Below are 17,081 nucleotides of genomic sequence, written 5' to 3'. Positions count from 1 at the left end.
TCGTAAGGTTCAGAATATATTTCTTACACTACCTTACTTAATATATGTAGTAGAAACAAAGAAAAAACATATGTGCATGGGGTAAAATCGTGCATTTACCGCGTGCGGAAGGGTGTGTCGTCTAGTACGTGCTAAGCCGGGATACTATCTGATAAATGGATAAAAACTCTTATAAATAATTGATAAAATCTTAAATATCAATATTACCCCTAATCACCAAGAAGTACACATGTGTCCATATAAACCGATGGTCCAGATCAATTTTACTGGTAGTATAATGGTTTAGATTTATACTAAGCAGAGAGCACTATAGCAATTTTTTTCTAAACATAAAGGTTCAGATTTACTTAGATATATATATTCTTGTTTAGTGTAATTGAGAATTTGATCTCAGCAAAGCAGACCGTCTGATTTAAATTGTGTTTTGAATTTCAACTTAAATGATATATAGGTCATGCTCGATTTTTGACGTCCTAAGAGGAAACTCTTGAGGATGTCGAAAAACGAGTCTGACCTATAAAGCACATGGAATAATAATTTCGCTTTAAAAAACGCTCTATAATTGAGACAAATTTGGAATTAGGATATCCATATGCGTTTCACATGTGAATGCATGCCAATGGTTCAGTCGTGAGGAGATTATTGAACAGAGACCTGTCTGTTTTAATTTCTGTCAAGCAAACATATTTAAAATAGTATTAACTATCCATGGTAGAGATTGATTTAAAACACCTACCCGCATGGAGTTAAATCGAGCAGAGGCCGGAAGTGGTCTTCGAGTGATTATATCATCTTGATGTAATCATCTGAGATAAATAAAAACTTCTTTTATCTAAAAAAATAGAGTTAAACGGAGCTCTGGAGAAGAAGTCTATGATCAAGGTTGATAAGGACGCACTGAGTCTCTTTAGGTATGCGAGTCACTATTACAATATTTTGAAGTTTATAAGACATGAGATTTCCTCAAAAGGAAATGTAATAAGCGATAGTTAAATAAATGATTCAAATATTTGGCTTCTTTGAACATTTTAAATGCTTTTTTAAATTGAAAAAATGGTTATAGCATTAGGAAATTGGTGTTTTAATATTAAATATGAATTGTAAAACACGGTATGCAATATCATGTTACTGTTACCATATTGACAACACACTGTAATGTTTAAACTAGGTGCAAAATCATTGTTACATTTTCTAATTACTAGGCCTTACCTTCCATGGGGGTGAGACAAATATTATCAACCATTGGATCCATGCCTAACAAACAGTCCAAACAAAACTTGGAGTATCTTAAGAAAAGTCTAACAGTGTCCAAACGATGTTTGATTAATATTTATACTCTGCATGGAGACTTTGGTCTCGTCTTTTCGCTTTTGTTTTATAAGCTAAACTTTAAAATTTTAATCTTATTTAAGTTGATTTTGAGGATTGTTATCGTAATCTATTTTCCAGCCTTTATTTTTATATCTATAAGAACACATATATAAAAGTTATATTTATAAATTATTTTTTGTTTATAAATATATTGTTTGACTTTTTCTTAAACAATGGGGTGTCAGTGAGCGGTCTCTACCGGTCTTGGCGCCTAATTAACGTTGTTGCAAATATTTCTAACTGATAATTAAGATGGGTAGCTGCGTTGGTAACACGACGTTTCGTAGAAACCTAATTTTGTCCGAACCCAGTGTGGACCTATACTTTTCCGATGAGTGTGGCTACCTCTACCACGCGCATATTTAAATATTTCATCTTTTATTAGATATAATATTTTGTAGCTTTATCTATACCGTATGGATAATAATAAATATAAATATGTACATGGATTAATTCGTGAGTCAGACAAGACTAAAAAGTTTCGCAATATAAAACAAAAGTAGTATATGATGATAATATTGATATTATTTGGTCCAAAATTTAAAAATTTAAGCATCTAGCTCCTAAAACATTTAGTATGAAATCATACAAATCATATGGTCCAAATTAAATCAATTATTATTGCGGGTAATTTTGAAGTATAAATCCCTTGTATATATTTGTGAACGGATGCAGTGTAGCTTAGCACTTACTCTATGTATTCCAAAATATAAGCATTTATTGAATTTAAATGTTTTACCATAATATAAATATATATTTTTGATTCCCATGATCGATTTTCCCTATTCAAATGATTATACAGCCAATCAGCCAACCAGTTGATTGAAAAGAGAATCTCAGTAATTAAAAATTCAAAATTTAACCTTTAAAGTGACTAAAAGTTATTCTTTTGGCTAAATCTTAGTGTTTGCCAAACAACATTGAAATAGGAGCGGGTTTAGACGTGTAGTACTCCCGGTTTATGTTTGATTGTTAACTTTTCTATCTACGTTTGACTATTCGTTTTATAAAAAAAATTATGTAATTATTATTTACTTTAATGTTAATTATTTTATTATTAAATAAACTTTAAATATGAAGCGATAAAAAAATTAAATATCAACCGTATCAAATATTAAAAATGGATGGAGAATTTAATAGTACATTAGTCTGGTAAACGTCTGTATCGAAATGCTTTTATGAAAGATTAAAAAAAACGTCAGGTTGCCGTGTTGTGGTGTCCTTTGGAGTGCTAGGATAAAGGATTATTATTACTATCGTGTCCGGTTTTTAATAGACAATCTTGTTGATTTTTTATGTATTTAATTATTTTTATTATTTAAGAATCATATGCAAACAGTTTGAAAAATATATGGTTAAGTTTAAAGCGTCTATAGTAATAAAACAAACTAAAGTATTACGTGATCTTAAATAAGGCGAATATACAAATATGTGTGTCTATTTTTTTTTTAAGGGAGGGAGTACAAAACGCACGCACTGTAGGTATGACCGTAGAATTGAAAAACGTAGATTCAGAGGAGAAAAATTAAACTCGTACGCTGCATATATGCCGTACGTGTCAGCTTGCTAGCTAGCTTCCGGCGAGGCGACGCGAAGCAGCTCCAGTACGCGTACGGAGGCGTACGTACGTACGTCCAACGATGGCGCCGTCGATGGCACGGTGGCTAAGCTAGCTCTTTGACCACCGGAATTATTAGGACCATCTTTTCGCTTTTTTCAGTAAAAACAAATAATATATTTGTAAATAGAATAGAAATTATAAATAAAAACTTTTATACATGTGTTCATAATTATATAAAATTTAACCTTGTAAAATAAACTATAATAAAAAACCTCTGAAAATCAAATTCAAATTCAAAGTTAAAGAATTACAAAAATAAAAGCAAAAGACGAGGTGAATTATCCCGGATGGCTGGAGCTGAGGACGACCCGTCGAGAGAAACTTAGTCGCATCACTTGTTTTTTAAAAAAAATCCAAACGACATATTTACAATAAAAATAAATTATAAATAAAGCTTTATATACGTATTTTTATCGTTCTAAAAGCAAATACTAAAAAATAAATATGTGAAAAAATATCTGAAATTAATTTTAAATTAACATTGAAAATTTAAAATTTGTATCATAAAGCTAATCAAAAACGAAAAGACAACTCCTCCGTCCCAAAACAAATCAACTTTTTAGTTTTCAGGTACCATGTTTGACTCTTTGTCTTATTAAAATAATTTTACGATTAATAATTTTATTTTTATTAGATGATAAAACATGAATAATAATTTACATGTAATTAATTTATTTTAAATTTATTTAGAAAATTTTTAAATAAGATGGATGGTACGGAAGGAGTAGGCGCTTAGCCCCTCCCGTGTCGCCGTCGCCAGCCGGCCGCCTTGTGATCGAGGTGGTCATCCAGCGGCCAACCTCCTGCGTACGTGTACCCGCGTGCGCGTACGATTGGGATGTTTTTATGCCGAAATGGGAAAGCTTCTACGGATCGGCGGTGAGCGTCAGGCGGCGTCAGGACCGTCCGATCTTGTCATCGGACGGATGAGGTTACGCTGCTACAGTCAAACGCCGCCTGCCCAACTGTACCAGCCATACGATACGGGTGTTGTTGAATTCCTCACAAATCAATCATTGTGGTATAGACACGTTTTTTTTTTCAAGCTTCTATGCTCCTCTGATCGTCTCCACTTGCATCCACCGCTTAAGAAAAAACACAAACCATTCTTATCTTTTCGCTAAGAAACACGTACGTATAGTTTTGTTCTTAAATTATTTTTTAGTCAATAATATATGGTTTCGCTTATGTTTTTTGAAAGCAAAGCGATGAGACTTAAAATAAAATAACAATCTCCAATGGCTCGCTGAAAACCGTTTGAGATGGTTATATCCATACATACATTGTATTATGTTATAGAAAATGGTTTGAGATCTTCATAGTGTAACAATAAGCCACTAGAGATCCAAGGATATATGTATTGGTTCACAATATCCAGTGTAGATTGGAATCATATTCCATAGACACGATATGACTGCAGCGTATTAGTATTATGAAAACCGTCGATCATATATATGTGTGTGTGTTTAGATTTATTTTTACGTAGTCATATAAATATATGTTGTACGAGAAAGTTTTATATATAATATAGAATGAAGAAAAAAGAGTAGCTCACATAATATAGATATTTAGAGAATTCAATTCTAAGTACAATCCCTTTCGTATTTAAACTAGAGAGATAGTAAAGTTTACGGTTTATTGTATACCAACGTCAATATATTAGAGAAAAAGAAGTGAACTCCAACGTGTGAGATCTAGGGTGTGCTTTCGTCTGAATTGGTACATGACTTGGGCCTCCGGTAATTCACTGAAATAAGATGAAATTAAACTAATCATATCCTACCATAGCATTCGGATTCTATTTAATCCTAACTAATATACTCGAATATGCGTGCGAGTGATCAACTTCGAACAGTTATTATTACAAGTTTTATAGTAGTTTGCTTCGTTGAATCATTCGTTACCCAAGAAAATTGGTCAATGAATTTGTTTTTAAGTATAAATATGTCCTGCATCTTCAATGTCTTAACTCTTAAGAGAACTTATTCATTCTAAAGAACCCATCATCTTTTGACCAGGTGAGTAATGGTCATATTCAAAATTCAAATCACTAACAGTAGCTTTCAGTATTATGCTATGATTTTTTTTTCATACCTCAAGTTATGAATTATCCACATAAAAGCTTGACACATAAGCTGCCTTCTGAAAGGGGTCGACCATACTATCTCATTGCGCTGTTAGTCAAGAGTAAGCTGTGATTGTTTGGACATATTTATAAATAAAATAATCTGTGAATAAAATTTTTATATTCTTAATTCTACACCCTATCAAAATTCGGATCAAATGGTTCAGATTCATGGATAGAAAGGCCTATTCTTAATTCTTCCGCTAGAGTAAATAGGTGCTACAGTGCCACGCTAATCTGACACGTATCTTTGTTTTGGTTTATAGGCCAAAATTTAAAATTTTCATCTTTAAACTTAGTCGATTTAAAGTTTTTTTTTTCATCAAAGATTATTTTTTAGTCTTGTCTTTTAGATCACTAGTAGATCACTAGGAATACGTATGTAATTTTTTATAAACTATTTTTCGTTTGGAAATAAACTATTTTTCGTTTGGAAATATGTTGTTTGACTTTTTCACACCTCTGAATTGCTATTGGTACTATCCGTAGCTGCAGCTGATCCGTAACCGTGCAGGTCTAGTCTGAACTTTTGGATTTCTTGGACACGCAATTTCAGCATCTTGGGACTCACCGTAACCACTGAACTTTGGCAAATTTCACCGAAAATGAATATCCTAAGTGCAACTTGAAACCTAGTTGATAAATACTGGCCATGTTTGGTTCCATTGCACAGTCAATCTTCAACAGGAAGTGAGCGAGATTTCTCATTAACTTGGCCATATGCAGAGCCTACATGTGCTGTATCTAAATCTAAATCTAAATCCAAAGTCTTCAAAGCCGCCCGGAAATGAGCACATAAATTTTGTTCCTTTTTAATTTTCTTGTAGTATACTCTCCACGCTGGCTTTTAAACTGTGGCTAACACATATTTTTAAAATTTTATTTGCTTCCTTCTGCAGGTCAAACGTTCAGAGATCAGCATATATATATGTTGGGAATATATGTTTGGGCATTAATGAGCACAAGTGCTGCAAGGCTCATCGTAGGTTCATCCACCCTCTTGTCTACATGTATTCGTGTAATCGAAAGAACAAAAATTGAGAATACAAAAATTAATTATTCCGATAGTGTAATGTCCGAGATTATCCATCAAATTGAAGGGGTTTTTATTGGAAGTTGCCTAAGCGACACTTTGCAACAAAGGGCGTCTCCGATACGACAGATATTTCGATCTGAAATAATTTGAAATTTGAACAAATTTAAATTATTTCACAAAATTCAATTAAAATGGGTGAAATATTTTTCCCATTGAGGGGGCTGGCTTCCGAAGTCACTGAAATTTCGGAAATTTTAATTCGAAATTGCAACACCAAAAGAGATGAGGAGCAAGTTTGAACTTAATTTGACTGGCTAATTAAGGTCAACCCGAGCAGTTGGTCAGCAACGATAAGCATTCCATCTACTAACGACGACCTAATCACGTTGAAGTGGTAGTAAACAGTTCTCGAGCATAATAGAACCGTGTGCCCAAAGTAGGTTTAATTAAGAATTTACCCATGAATTAATATCAAACAGTTAAACCAGAGCTAGCTATCAATTGTTGGATCATCAAGGTTGCTGAACTGGTTTTACAAGGGATTCATGCACAAGATCTGAGCTAGTCCACTTAAATTTTAGCAAATATCTGACAATGAATACCCCTGAATGCAACTTGGAACCTACCTACCTGACAAGTTCTGGTCATGTTTGGTTCATAGCACAGCCTGACTTAGCAAGGAGTGAGCAAGATTTTTCTCAATAACTTGCCAACATGCAGTGCGTGCAACCCACTATCATGGGGTATACACTATACAGAAGCAAGGAACCAACCATGCCCAAAACTTCATAAGATCTAATCCTCACAGGATACCTAGCAATCTGAAATATACATTTGAGCTATAATTTCAGCAAATCTGAAACTAGAACATGGAGAACTGCCAGCCTGATGATAATAACATCTGTAGAACGCCCAAATCACCGCTCAATTAACAAATAGCCTTCTTCCCTCTCCTCCAAAGTTTTCCCAATAAGAAAGGCATTTCACAGCTAGACTTTCCTGTACATAGCGTGACATGTATCCCCCAAAATATGGGGGAAATGAAGCCAATCGAACTCCTCTTGCAAAATCACGTCGAATTTGCGCCTAAACTACCAAATTACTGGCTGAGCATTGATCTTACTGCTGCGCAGCCCGATAGCTGGAGCGGCTTGAAGGAAAGACCGGGGCAGCACCAAAGTCGCTGGGTCTTAGGCCAAATTGATGGTGCCCATCCCCAGAGTGCCCATGGCCCCTCCTTGCTCTGGACTTCTCAACCCGGGTTCGCCGGAAAACTTCTTGTATTTGGCGGTCATTTTCCTTCAGCATCTGATCGACGTTTCCTGAAGGGCAGTTTAGAGGCCCAGAATGGTGGATCTTGTTACCCTTGGATCCATAGCCCTGTTCAGACAACAACTAGTCAATGAGAAATCTAGACAGGGAAAGCAGGAAGGTTAACTGACATCAAAAGATAGCACTAGAACATTTTTCCAAATGTGATAATAGTGAACTACAAATAATGCTAGGTAAACCTCATAATAACCTGCTGGACCAAACACATAATATACCCTGATGACATTGGATTTGCTAAAACACATAATATACCTTGACCACTGAGATTTGCAAAAAAAAAAAAAACAACTATAAATTAAATGATACAACAAACTGTTTGCATCCTTTTGCTACTTAGGTCTGGAGATACTTACAATAGCTCCATCCACCCTGCTACTCCTTTCATCTTTCTGCTGAAATACTTGATCATACTTTCCGCTACTACTGAAACGCTCATTTATAGATTCAGACAGCCTCCGTTCATGAGGAAAGGCTTCAGCTTGAGTAACCACTGTTCCGTGGCGATTATCTGAATGAAGATTTGATCTTGTTGATACAACCAAACGGAAATTCAATGTGTTTGCAATACCAGAAAGATGAAGCTCACCATTTTCACTCTGTCCAGCCTTTGAAGGATTATTTTGATTAACTAGAGGCCCAGAATGAAAGGTTCTTGTGGAGTAGACACGGTGAGAGTCTTGAGACGATTCAACAGCATGGGTTGGCCTGGGTGGATCAATTGGAAATCCGGACGCGGAATCTTCTTTGCTGGGATTGAACATCTCACTCCTGCTCTTGGTATTGACTTGGTTTTGCCTTTTCTGAAATTTACACAAAATGAATTCTATTAATCTTGAAAAATAGAACTTGGGATAGCATGATTGTAGAGGAAAAATACACTCGGCATGCTTGCTGGCATTTAAAGACTTCATGTACATGTGTGTGTGCACGTGTGCATGTGAGCGAGAGAGAGAGAGTGAGAAAGAGAAAGAAAATAGCTTAGACATATATGAAAAATCAGGATATAGGGCTAGTGATCACTATGTATGTGATAACTTAAAACAAAGATAAGACTGTATGTAGCCATATACCTCATCAACCTAAATACGAATAGTACAATATATTCAATAATAGTCAACAAGGTATTACCTGCAAAGATGACACTAATTCTGCATTTGCATCAGGTGCAGGAACAGCTCTTGACTCTCTTGCCCGTTTTTGAGGATCATACTTGTGTTGCTTTCCTCCAGCAATACCTTGCCTAGAGAAATGTGCAAATGCCAATTTTGAAACAAATGCAAGCATTGCAGATTCGACAAGATTATTTTCTATTCCATTTAAGCAATTAAAGTATAAATAAAAATAAACGCAGGCAAGAAGTAGAACTATAGGAATTAAGAGTAAATTCATGTGTAAAAGCATGTCTACAAACAGGGAAGTACATCGAACTAATGGGGGAGGTAAGGTTCCAGTGTGAAATGAAGAATACCAGAACAGGAATGGGTCCAATCATATATAAATCTGTCCAGCTGATACCTTACAACAAGCCAGGTGCAATATCACTGATAAGGTCAGATTCATCATTCATGATACACCTGTTAGTTGACTTTAAAACTCTAATTTTTCTCGTGAAAAGATACTAATCTTGCCTCTTTGCAAGAGTGTGTTTTCCTTTTTTTCGAAACCGACTGTGTTTTCCTTTAAGTTCTATTATGAAGGTATGACAATAGGTCAGCAGAACACTGATCCAAGTTCTGTAACAAGTTTTATGATTCAAAGATAGGATGCAATGATGCAAACAAAAAGTTTGTCTTAAGTACCTCCGAGCTTCCTCCTCTCGCCGTTTTGCATCAAACTCTTTGCTTGGGGGATATCTTGGCAGACTTGAAGGATTGCAAGCATATGGCTTTGTTGCAAAAAACTAAAAATAATAATAAGCACATTATTAATATCCTAAAGATTGTGTACTACAAGTGTAACAAAATTGGATATTCTGCTCAACAATTAGATGGTCAAAAGTCAACTTTTGTGATGTATTGTGAAAGTTTAGCAACCTCCTTTAACATATCGTCAAGTGGCTGTCGTGGTACACACAGAAATGAATAGTTCATGCTTCTAAATCCAAAGTCTTGATCCAACTAGGCAATGTTGAGTTTGGCAGACACTAGAAACGGTTCAGGGGGGATTGTTTTGTTAAAGGTATTTACTTCCAAACAAATACAGCTGATCTGTAGTTTAAAAGAAAATGGAATGAAGGTTTAACAGTGATGCTTTGCTATTTTAAAACTTCAAACAGTAGACTATTTGAATGTAGTGCATTAATCCCTCCGTTTACAAATCTCCTGTATTTTTAAAATCTTACTGCAATGTGTACCTTTGACTGTTACTTTTAAATTATATTCTGAAAATATTGTTTTTACAGTACATGTAATGATAAAATTTGTTTTTGAAGAATGTTATGGACTTTCATCTGATTAATTATGATAGTTTTCTTTGGGTTTAACGTTCATTGTCTGAGAGTTCACAGCATGCATAGTACGTTGACATACATTTGTAAACAGAGGGGATAACTGAGAGTTGAAATGGAGTAACATATAATCAAATAGAATCTCCATATGGATTCTCTCGATAAAACTCACTATATGGAATAAACAGGAATGTCTCCTGCAGCTCAAGAAAAGTAGAAGGAATTTGAATACCTCGCTTTGCAGTGCAGAGGATGCTGTTCCTCGATCTGCCGGATCAATTGAAAGAAGAACATCCACTAATGCGACAGCAGGCAGAGGAAAATCTTTAAATGTTTCTGACACACGCCTTGGATATGGATGTTGTGGCTTAAATATTGTGGCATGAGGAAGTTTAGACTTCCTCCAATAGTCCTCCGATGGCGAACCACAGAGTTTAAATATTTTATGTAACTGCTCAACCTACAAAAATAACAATATGGACATTCTTTTAATCCAAACTCAAAGCATTCTCTAATAACTCTTACTCCCTCCGCCCACTTTTATAAGGTGTACTTTGATGAATAGAAATTCAAATTTGAAATATTTGGCCAATAATTGGTTAACATACAAGCACATTTAGTGTATAAAACTTATACCATTAGATTCACACTTCAAAGTGTCACAAAATATTGGTTTTATAGCTATTAGGATTATATTTTATGAAAAAATAATGGTTAAAGTTTAGTCTTAAAAACTTTGTGAAATTAAAACACCTTATAAAAATGAACGGAGGGAGTAGTTCGGTTGAAGGAGAGGTTGATAGCATACCTCAGTTCTACCAGGCATGATAGGTTTGCCAGCATATAACTCGGCAAGAATGCAGCCAGTACTCCAAAGGTCTACAGAAACACCATAATTTGTGGCACCAAGCAGAAGTTCTGGTGGTCTATACCATAGTGTGACCACACGACTAGTCAAAGGGTGACGTTGTTCAGGATCAAAGAAGCTTGCTAGGCCAAAATCGGCTATCTTCAGTATGCCTCGATTGTCAATCAAAAGATTGGAACCCTTAATGTCACGGTGCAGAATGTGACGACTATGACAATGCTCAAGGCCGCAGAGTAGCTGCTGCATGTAACATTTCACCTGCAAAAATAGTATAAACATTGTCAGCATGTTTTTTAATAGCTACCTCTGACTTTCTTCACGGACTATCACGGAGCGCAACATATATATTCTGTATAGATTTGTTTACAGTACCCTTAGTTTATTTAGTCTTCTTTAGAACTAATAAGATTCAATAGATGAATACAGATTTCAGAAGAGGTTATCAATATACCTGAGACTCAGTAAATTTCACTCCAGGAAAAGAAGCTAGTCCAGCTAGGTCATGCTCCATGTACTCAAAAACAAGGTATAAGCTACAAGACATTCTTGAAGTTACTAGACCCTCCAGCTTAATAATATTTGGATGATCAAGTCGTCGCAAAATAAGGATTTCCCTGGCCATAAATCTCACACTCTCAGGTTCCAAATTATCAAACCGCACTTTCTTTAGGGCAACAATCTTCTCCTTTTCAAGATCGCGAGCTCTGTAAACATTGCTGTATGTTCCCTGACCAATCTGTAGAAACAAAATAACAACAACTGAACACACCATGGTATAAAGGGCACAATCAGTCCAGGATAAAAGTAAGAGTTTAATAGCGCACAATCTAGTATCAAACAAAGGGGACATAATTCTCAACCAAATAGCAGTACCTAAAATCTTCTTCAAGTTGAAAGAATTAAAGCCAGAGCACACAAAACAGGACACCGCTCTATTCTAACATCTAAAAGAACCAGTGGTTCAGCAAAACAGAAATTGGATCAATTGTCAGTAGAATATTTTACTATTGCAATTTAAACCAACTTTGCAGGTAAAATATCTATAGATTGAATGTTGCCACCTTTACTCTCAGATCCCATTGCGGTAAAGCAGAATAAGTGAATAACAATGTTCATCTCCATTAATAGCAGGGCACATGACTTGCTAGGAATGCCCACTGTTCCCAGGTTCCAAGGTCCACCGAAAAATCCAAAATAAAGAAAATGCCACCACATTTCCGCATCCAACGTAAAAGGCACCTCCCACTAATAACAGATTTTTACTGTTCCCAGTCGTCCTAGCTACCAAGAATCCACTTAATTAACCCAGATAAAAATATCAAGACAGTACCGTTCCCCATCAGTATATACCCGATAAAAATGGTAAATACCCAACATTTTAAACGCACGATTTTACCTTTCTTCATTCCCTCTCCTAACTCCATAAACCCATTAGGTATGGGGGAGCAAATGGGTAATGCCAAAAGGGGGAATTTACAGCGCATTGTTAGAAATTCTTACTGTTTGGAGATTCCAAACTAGAGATGAATTGAAAGCTAGGAGCCGGATGTGAAGAGGACGAGATGGAGAGGAGACGAGGGTGTGACCTTGTCGAGCTTCTCGAACGACTCGGCGCGGCGGGGCACCCACCCGCGCACGGCCTCGGCCGCGACGGCGACGAGCCACGGCGGCCACCCGGCCGCCACCTGCTCCCCCTCCACCGCCCTCGGCACGGGGCTCCTCACCCGGCACGCTGCCATCGCCATGGCCGCCGCCGCGGCCGCCCTCCTCCTCTCCACCGCCTCCTCCCTCCCTCCGCCGCTCCCCGCCGCCCTCGCGTGCTTCCTCGCCTCCTCCTCCCTCCTCACCATCGCCGCCCCCGACGCCGACAGCTTCGCCGCCGCCGCCGCCGCCACCTGCGGCGGCGGCGTCCGCGCCGCGCCGCACCTCCCGTCATCCACCGCCGAGGGGCGGCCGCAGACGCAGCCCATGGCGCCGCCTCCACAACCGCAGGGGCCCCGTCGTCACCTCGCCCGCCGCCGGGACAGGTGCGGCATGCGGGAGCCGCAGATATCCTGGGCAGGGTAGGGTGGGGTTCGGTCCCCGCGAATTGGGGGGCGGTTAGGGTTTGGAGGAGGAAGGGGAGGGAGGAGTGGGGCGGAAGTGGAGCGTAGAGTAGCAAGCGAGTGTGGCAGGCAGCAACGGCCAGGAAGAGGAGAAGAAGAAGACAGCGAGAGGAGAGGAGACTAGAGGGACCTGTTTGTAATTTTGTGTTTTTACATTTGCTTTTTGCAAGGGTGTTTCTGCTTAATGGCTTCACTATAGTGTTATCTTTTTTTTTTTTTTTGCATTTTTCAGCTAGGGGTAATAACTGGATTTGTCTTACATGTTGAAAGTGTGGTAATTAATCGACCAGTATATATTTTATTACTTTTTTCTATGTTTCGAAGGAAAATTTATTCTAATAGAGGCTAAGAGTGGATGTTTTTCTCTCCGCTCCTCTCTCTGTTCCTGTAATTTGATTAGTTAGTAAGGCTAAGAGCCTTTTATCAATAATTGTGTAGGAAACATAAAACCTTAACAATTTTCACATTTATAAGTTTCCACCTATAGACAAAATGGTCAGATTAAAGCTTGCAAAATCAGTTCTGTTGAAAAAATAACAATATTGTTGGAAGCCTGAATGTTTGCTAAATGAGGACAATATTTAGTAACTTTCTTGCCAATGTCGGCCAGGAGCAGTGATCGTCTCAGAGAGAGCAATAAATCAATTAATTGGAAAAAATTATGACAGCATGCCATATTGATCCAACTTGTATAATCATAATCTTTATAATTTGCTATTACCAACCAAACAACACATATATCAGAATTTACAATATTGAGGTTGTGTTCTTCTTCTAGATTATTCTCAGTTGTTTTTCTTACTTTTTGTTCACACGTATCCCGAATGTTTTACCAAAAGTTTTCTATATAGAATGTTATGTTCTTATATTTTTTATATAGATTTTTAACTTTATAATTGTTAATTTCATCGTTTGCACTATTAAAATACCCTCTTCTTTTTATATTATAAGACTTTCAGGCATTGCTTAGATTTATATGGGTGGTAATGAATCTAGACATATATACAAAACATATACATGATATATGTATAAATTTAGATAAACTCATAAAGTCTTATAATATAAAACAGAGAAAGTAGCTATTATAAAAATCATATACTCCCTCCGTTCCATAATGTAAGATGTTTGACTTTTTTGCTTGCAATGTTTAACAATTTGTCTTATTCAAAAAATTATGAAAATACCATTTGTTTTGCTTGTGGCTTACTTTATTATCAAAAGAATTTTAAGTACGACTTATCATTTTTTATATTTATACTAAACTTTTGAATAAGACGAATAGTCAAACGTTGTAAAAAAATTAAATGTCTTACATTATGAAACGGAGGTAGTAATATTTTATCTTCAACTAAAAAAGAACGTGTCCTTATTTATCTTAGGGGCTTAGAATTACTGTGACATTTTTTTGACCTCCAACACATGGAGCTTGGGACAAACTAAATCCGAATAGTCTAGCTTTGGGGGACATATATGCATATTCTTTTCCTGCACCTACTTCTTTAATAATATATATATATATATTTATAATAAATACGGAAGCTGTTCTTCGCTGGGGTGTCTCTGCACCGTCTCGGGAACTTTTCCCACCGCTTTCTACCCCTTCACTCCTCACTGACATTTCATTCCACAGAACCAGGGACCCACCTGTCAGTGAGACAATCAGCGGCGGAGGGGGTAGACCTCCCGGTGTGGATCTTGGAGAACGGCGCCGGCCGTTAAACTGTGCAACTGCGCTAGCTGCCAATTGGGCTCGCGCAGGAGGGCGCTGCTGCTACGCGTACACAGGATTGCGTTCGGAGCCCTATGACAGGTGGGCCCGGATGATTGTGGATACTGTGCTGATTTGGCAGGTGGCTGTGCAAAGCTTCTTTTCACGATGGGATCGAGATCGAGGGCAAATTAATCGACAATCCTCGTGTGGAGAATGATATGCATATGGAGTGGAGTATTTGTCACGGGGGAATAATTGTACGTGTATGTCCCAGAGAATTTTTTTAATTAGTTAGACCCAATTTGTGAGATATGAAATCGACGAGGAATCGAAGAATTATCTGATTATGTGATAATTGGATATAAATAAATGATTTAACTATTAGAGAGTAAAAATTTTATTCTATCAAAATCGGGCGACAAAACTGTTGGAAATATGGTCACATTTCGACATATTTTAATCCAAAATAATAAGACAATAGGCATTACATTCATAGGGAATAATCTAAAAATTAGGAACAAAACATTTGACAGCATGCTTAATATATGATAAGCACAAGCATCCATTTGATCATGATATAGCAATGAAACCATTGCTAACAGACATTCTAAAACATTGAACAGAATGGAGAAGAATACAGTACCCTGAAAATGGCCCTCCGCTGGTGTTTGAGGCAGTAATGTCTACGTTGGTGTTGTTGTTCCCGTTAACGTTGTCGTCGCTATGCGCTCCGCCGTCGTCGCCGTGCGTGCCACCGCTCCCACTCCCATTGCCGTTTCCGTCAGTCGACATGGTGGAATGATCCGAGCAGTCGTGCGAATGCATTCCTCAAAATAGCACCTACCTACCCAGTTACTATGGCGAGAGGGGTTCCAGAGGCCTGCTCGTTTCGATCGCTCGTACGCGCAAGCGAGAGAGGAGAAAAACAATGGAGAGGAACTGTTCTGGCCTCGGGAAGAAGAAGGAGAAGAATATGGAAATCCGAATCCACGCCCCCCGATTACGTTACGTGCGGACTTTACGGGAGACAATAACGGGGATTCGAATATTCTTTCCTTCAATTCCGACGCAATCAAATCGCGCAATTATCGCTATGGACTTTATGGGAGGCAATCACGAGGATTCGAATATTCTTTCCTTCAATTCCCAGCCGTCAAACGGCCGGTGCGCGCGCGTGTGGCGGTCTCCCTTCCGTTTCAACCAGTCAACAGAGAGTCTCTTCTACCTCTCTATTTAAGTTGAAGTTCTCCATTTTGATTTTCCAATGTGGTATTATTGTCTCTATCATTCATGGTAGGCTAGTGGAATTTTAATTAACCTTAATTAGCCTAGCCCATTTGATTAACAAAAACTTCTTATAGAAAATGTCTGTATGGATCGTATTATTTAGAAGCTCTGTAAGCGTACAACTGAATATCCAAAATCCATAGTTAGAAATGAACGGGTTTTAATCTCACCTTCTCATTTTTCTGATTTCTTTTATAGACAGCCCTACTCTACGTAATGTATTTTTGGAAGTAAGAGAATGTCTGTTTTTCTGGCACTGACATCTTGCTGCTCGAAATGTCGTCTCTACAGGCCAGCAGGGATATCCATATAAAAGTAAGAGCAAGTTATACTAGCTCCAATTTATCTATAGTCGATCTAATAGTCAATTTATATAATAGTTGTCAATAAAATATTAGTGCATGGTCTCACATGTCATACACACTGTGTCTTGGAGTTGATGTGCAGCTGGCTATAAATTAGTAGTCCACTTCTCTTCTCTCTCATCTCTTATCTCTTTAAAATATGTTTGGCTTGGCTTATAGCATGCTATTACCTCTCTAAGACCAACAAATCACAGAAAGACAGCTAGCTACTGTGCGTAGTCAACACAATGCCAAAGAAAATTCACGAGAATTCGGGGAGACAACGCGAGATTGCACGTAGAATCCAGGTTTTGTTTCACCCACTCCATTCTTTAATCAGTTACGATTAACTTTGCAGCATCGATGGGGTGATTGTTTAGCATTTACAAGAGAAAAATCAACCGATATATTTATAACTAAAAAAATTATAAATATTTTTATATATTTTTATGAACTAAAAATCAATATAAAAAATAAACTACGGTGAAAACATACATGCTCCATCGTAAATTCATATTTCTGTTTCAATGGGTTTAGAGATAATGAGACTTGACCCGATGACTTCCACCATATATGTCAAGGTGGCGTTCTATACTGAGTTATATCCTTTCTCCATCCCCTCAACAAAGAGAACTAAGAGAATCCTCAGCAGCTCATCTATCTCATCATCTATTCTGAAAATAAAGGATGAAGACTACAAATTAAACTCTAACAGAACGGCTATCCTATCATCTATTTTAGATATCATCCATATTAGGAGAGGCAAACTTCATATTTGAATGATCTTTCTATCCTCTAAAGATATAGAGGATATCATATATGGATGATCTAGTGG

General features: G+C 37.3%; 1 protein-coding gene across 3 annotated transcripts; it reads right to left on the bottom strand.

Moving 5' to 3' along the window:
* Positions 1-6,919: 6,919 nt before the first annotated feature.
* Positions 6,920-12,947, bottom strand: LOC102704744 (probable serine/threonine-protein kinase At1g54610). 3 transcript variants are annotated; one of them, XM_006643815.2, is made up of 9 exons: positions 12,386-12,598; positions 11,251-11,535; positions 10,740-11,057; positions 10,164-10,391; positions 9,285-9,385; positions 8,614-8,725; positions 8,072-8,285; positions 7,839-7,993; positions 6,920-7,533 (listed from the first exon to the last, which is right to left on the bottom strand). In XM_006643815.2, exons 1-9 carry the CDS (start codon positions 12,542-12,544, stop codon positions 7,273-7,275), a joined length of 1,833 nt encoding a protein of 610 aa, XP_006643878.2. In that variant the 5' UTR covers positions 12,545-12,598; the 3' UTR covers positions 6,920-7,272. The 3 variants fall into 3 exon arrangements, with proteins under 3 accessions (XP_006643878.2, XP_015688226.2, XP_015688227.1); XM_015832740.2 differs by having other exon boundaries at positions 7,839-8,285; positions 12,386-12,947; XM_015832741.2 differs by having other exon boundaries at positions 7,839-8,285; positions 11,251-11,558.
* Positions 12,948-17,081: the final 4,134 nt, after the last annotated feature.

Source organism: Oryza brachyantha, chromosome 1, assembly GCF_000231095.2.
Source record: "Oryza brachyantha chromosome 1, ObraRS2, whole genome shotgun sequence".
Taxonomy (NCBI): domain Eukaryota; kingdom Viridiplantae; phylum Streptophyta; class Magnoliopsida; order Poales; family Poaceae; genus Oryza; species Oryza brachyantha.
This window is presented reverse-complemented; position numbering and strand designations above follow the sequence as displayed.

What these genes read in the sequence shown, in the direction of transcription:
- LOC102704744 (XM_015832740.2), bottom strand. Translation starts at nt 12,769, where the DNA reads ATGGGCTGCGTCTGCGGCCGCCCCTCGGCGGTGGATGACGGGAGGTGC. An exon ending in CGTTCGAGAAGCTCGACAAG is followed by an intron (nt 11,536 to 12,385) that starts GTCACACCCTCG and finishes TTGTTTCTACAG; the next exon opens with ATTGGTCAGGGAACATACAG. An exon ending in GCAGGGTGGATGGAGCTATT is followed by an intron (nt 7,534 to 7,838) that starts GTAAGTATCTCC and finishes TTGTCTGAACAG; the next exon opens with GGCTATGGATCCAAGGGTAA.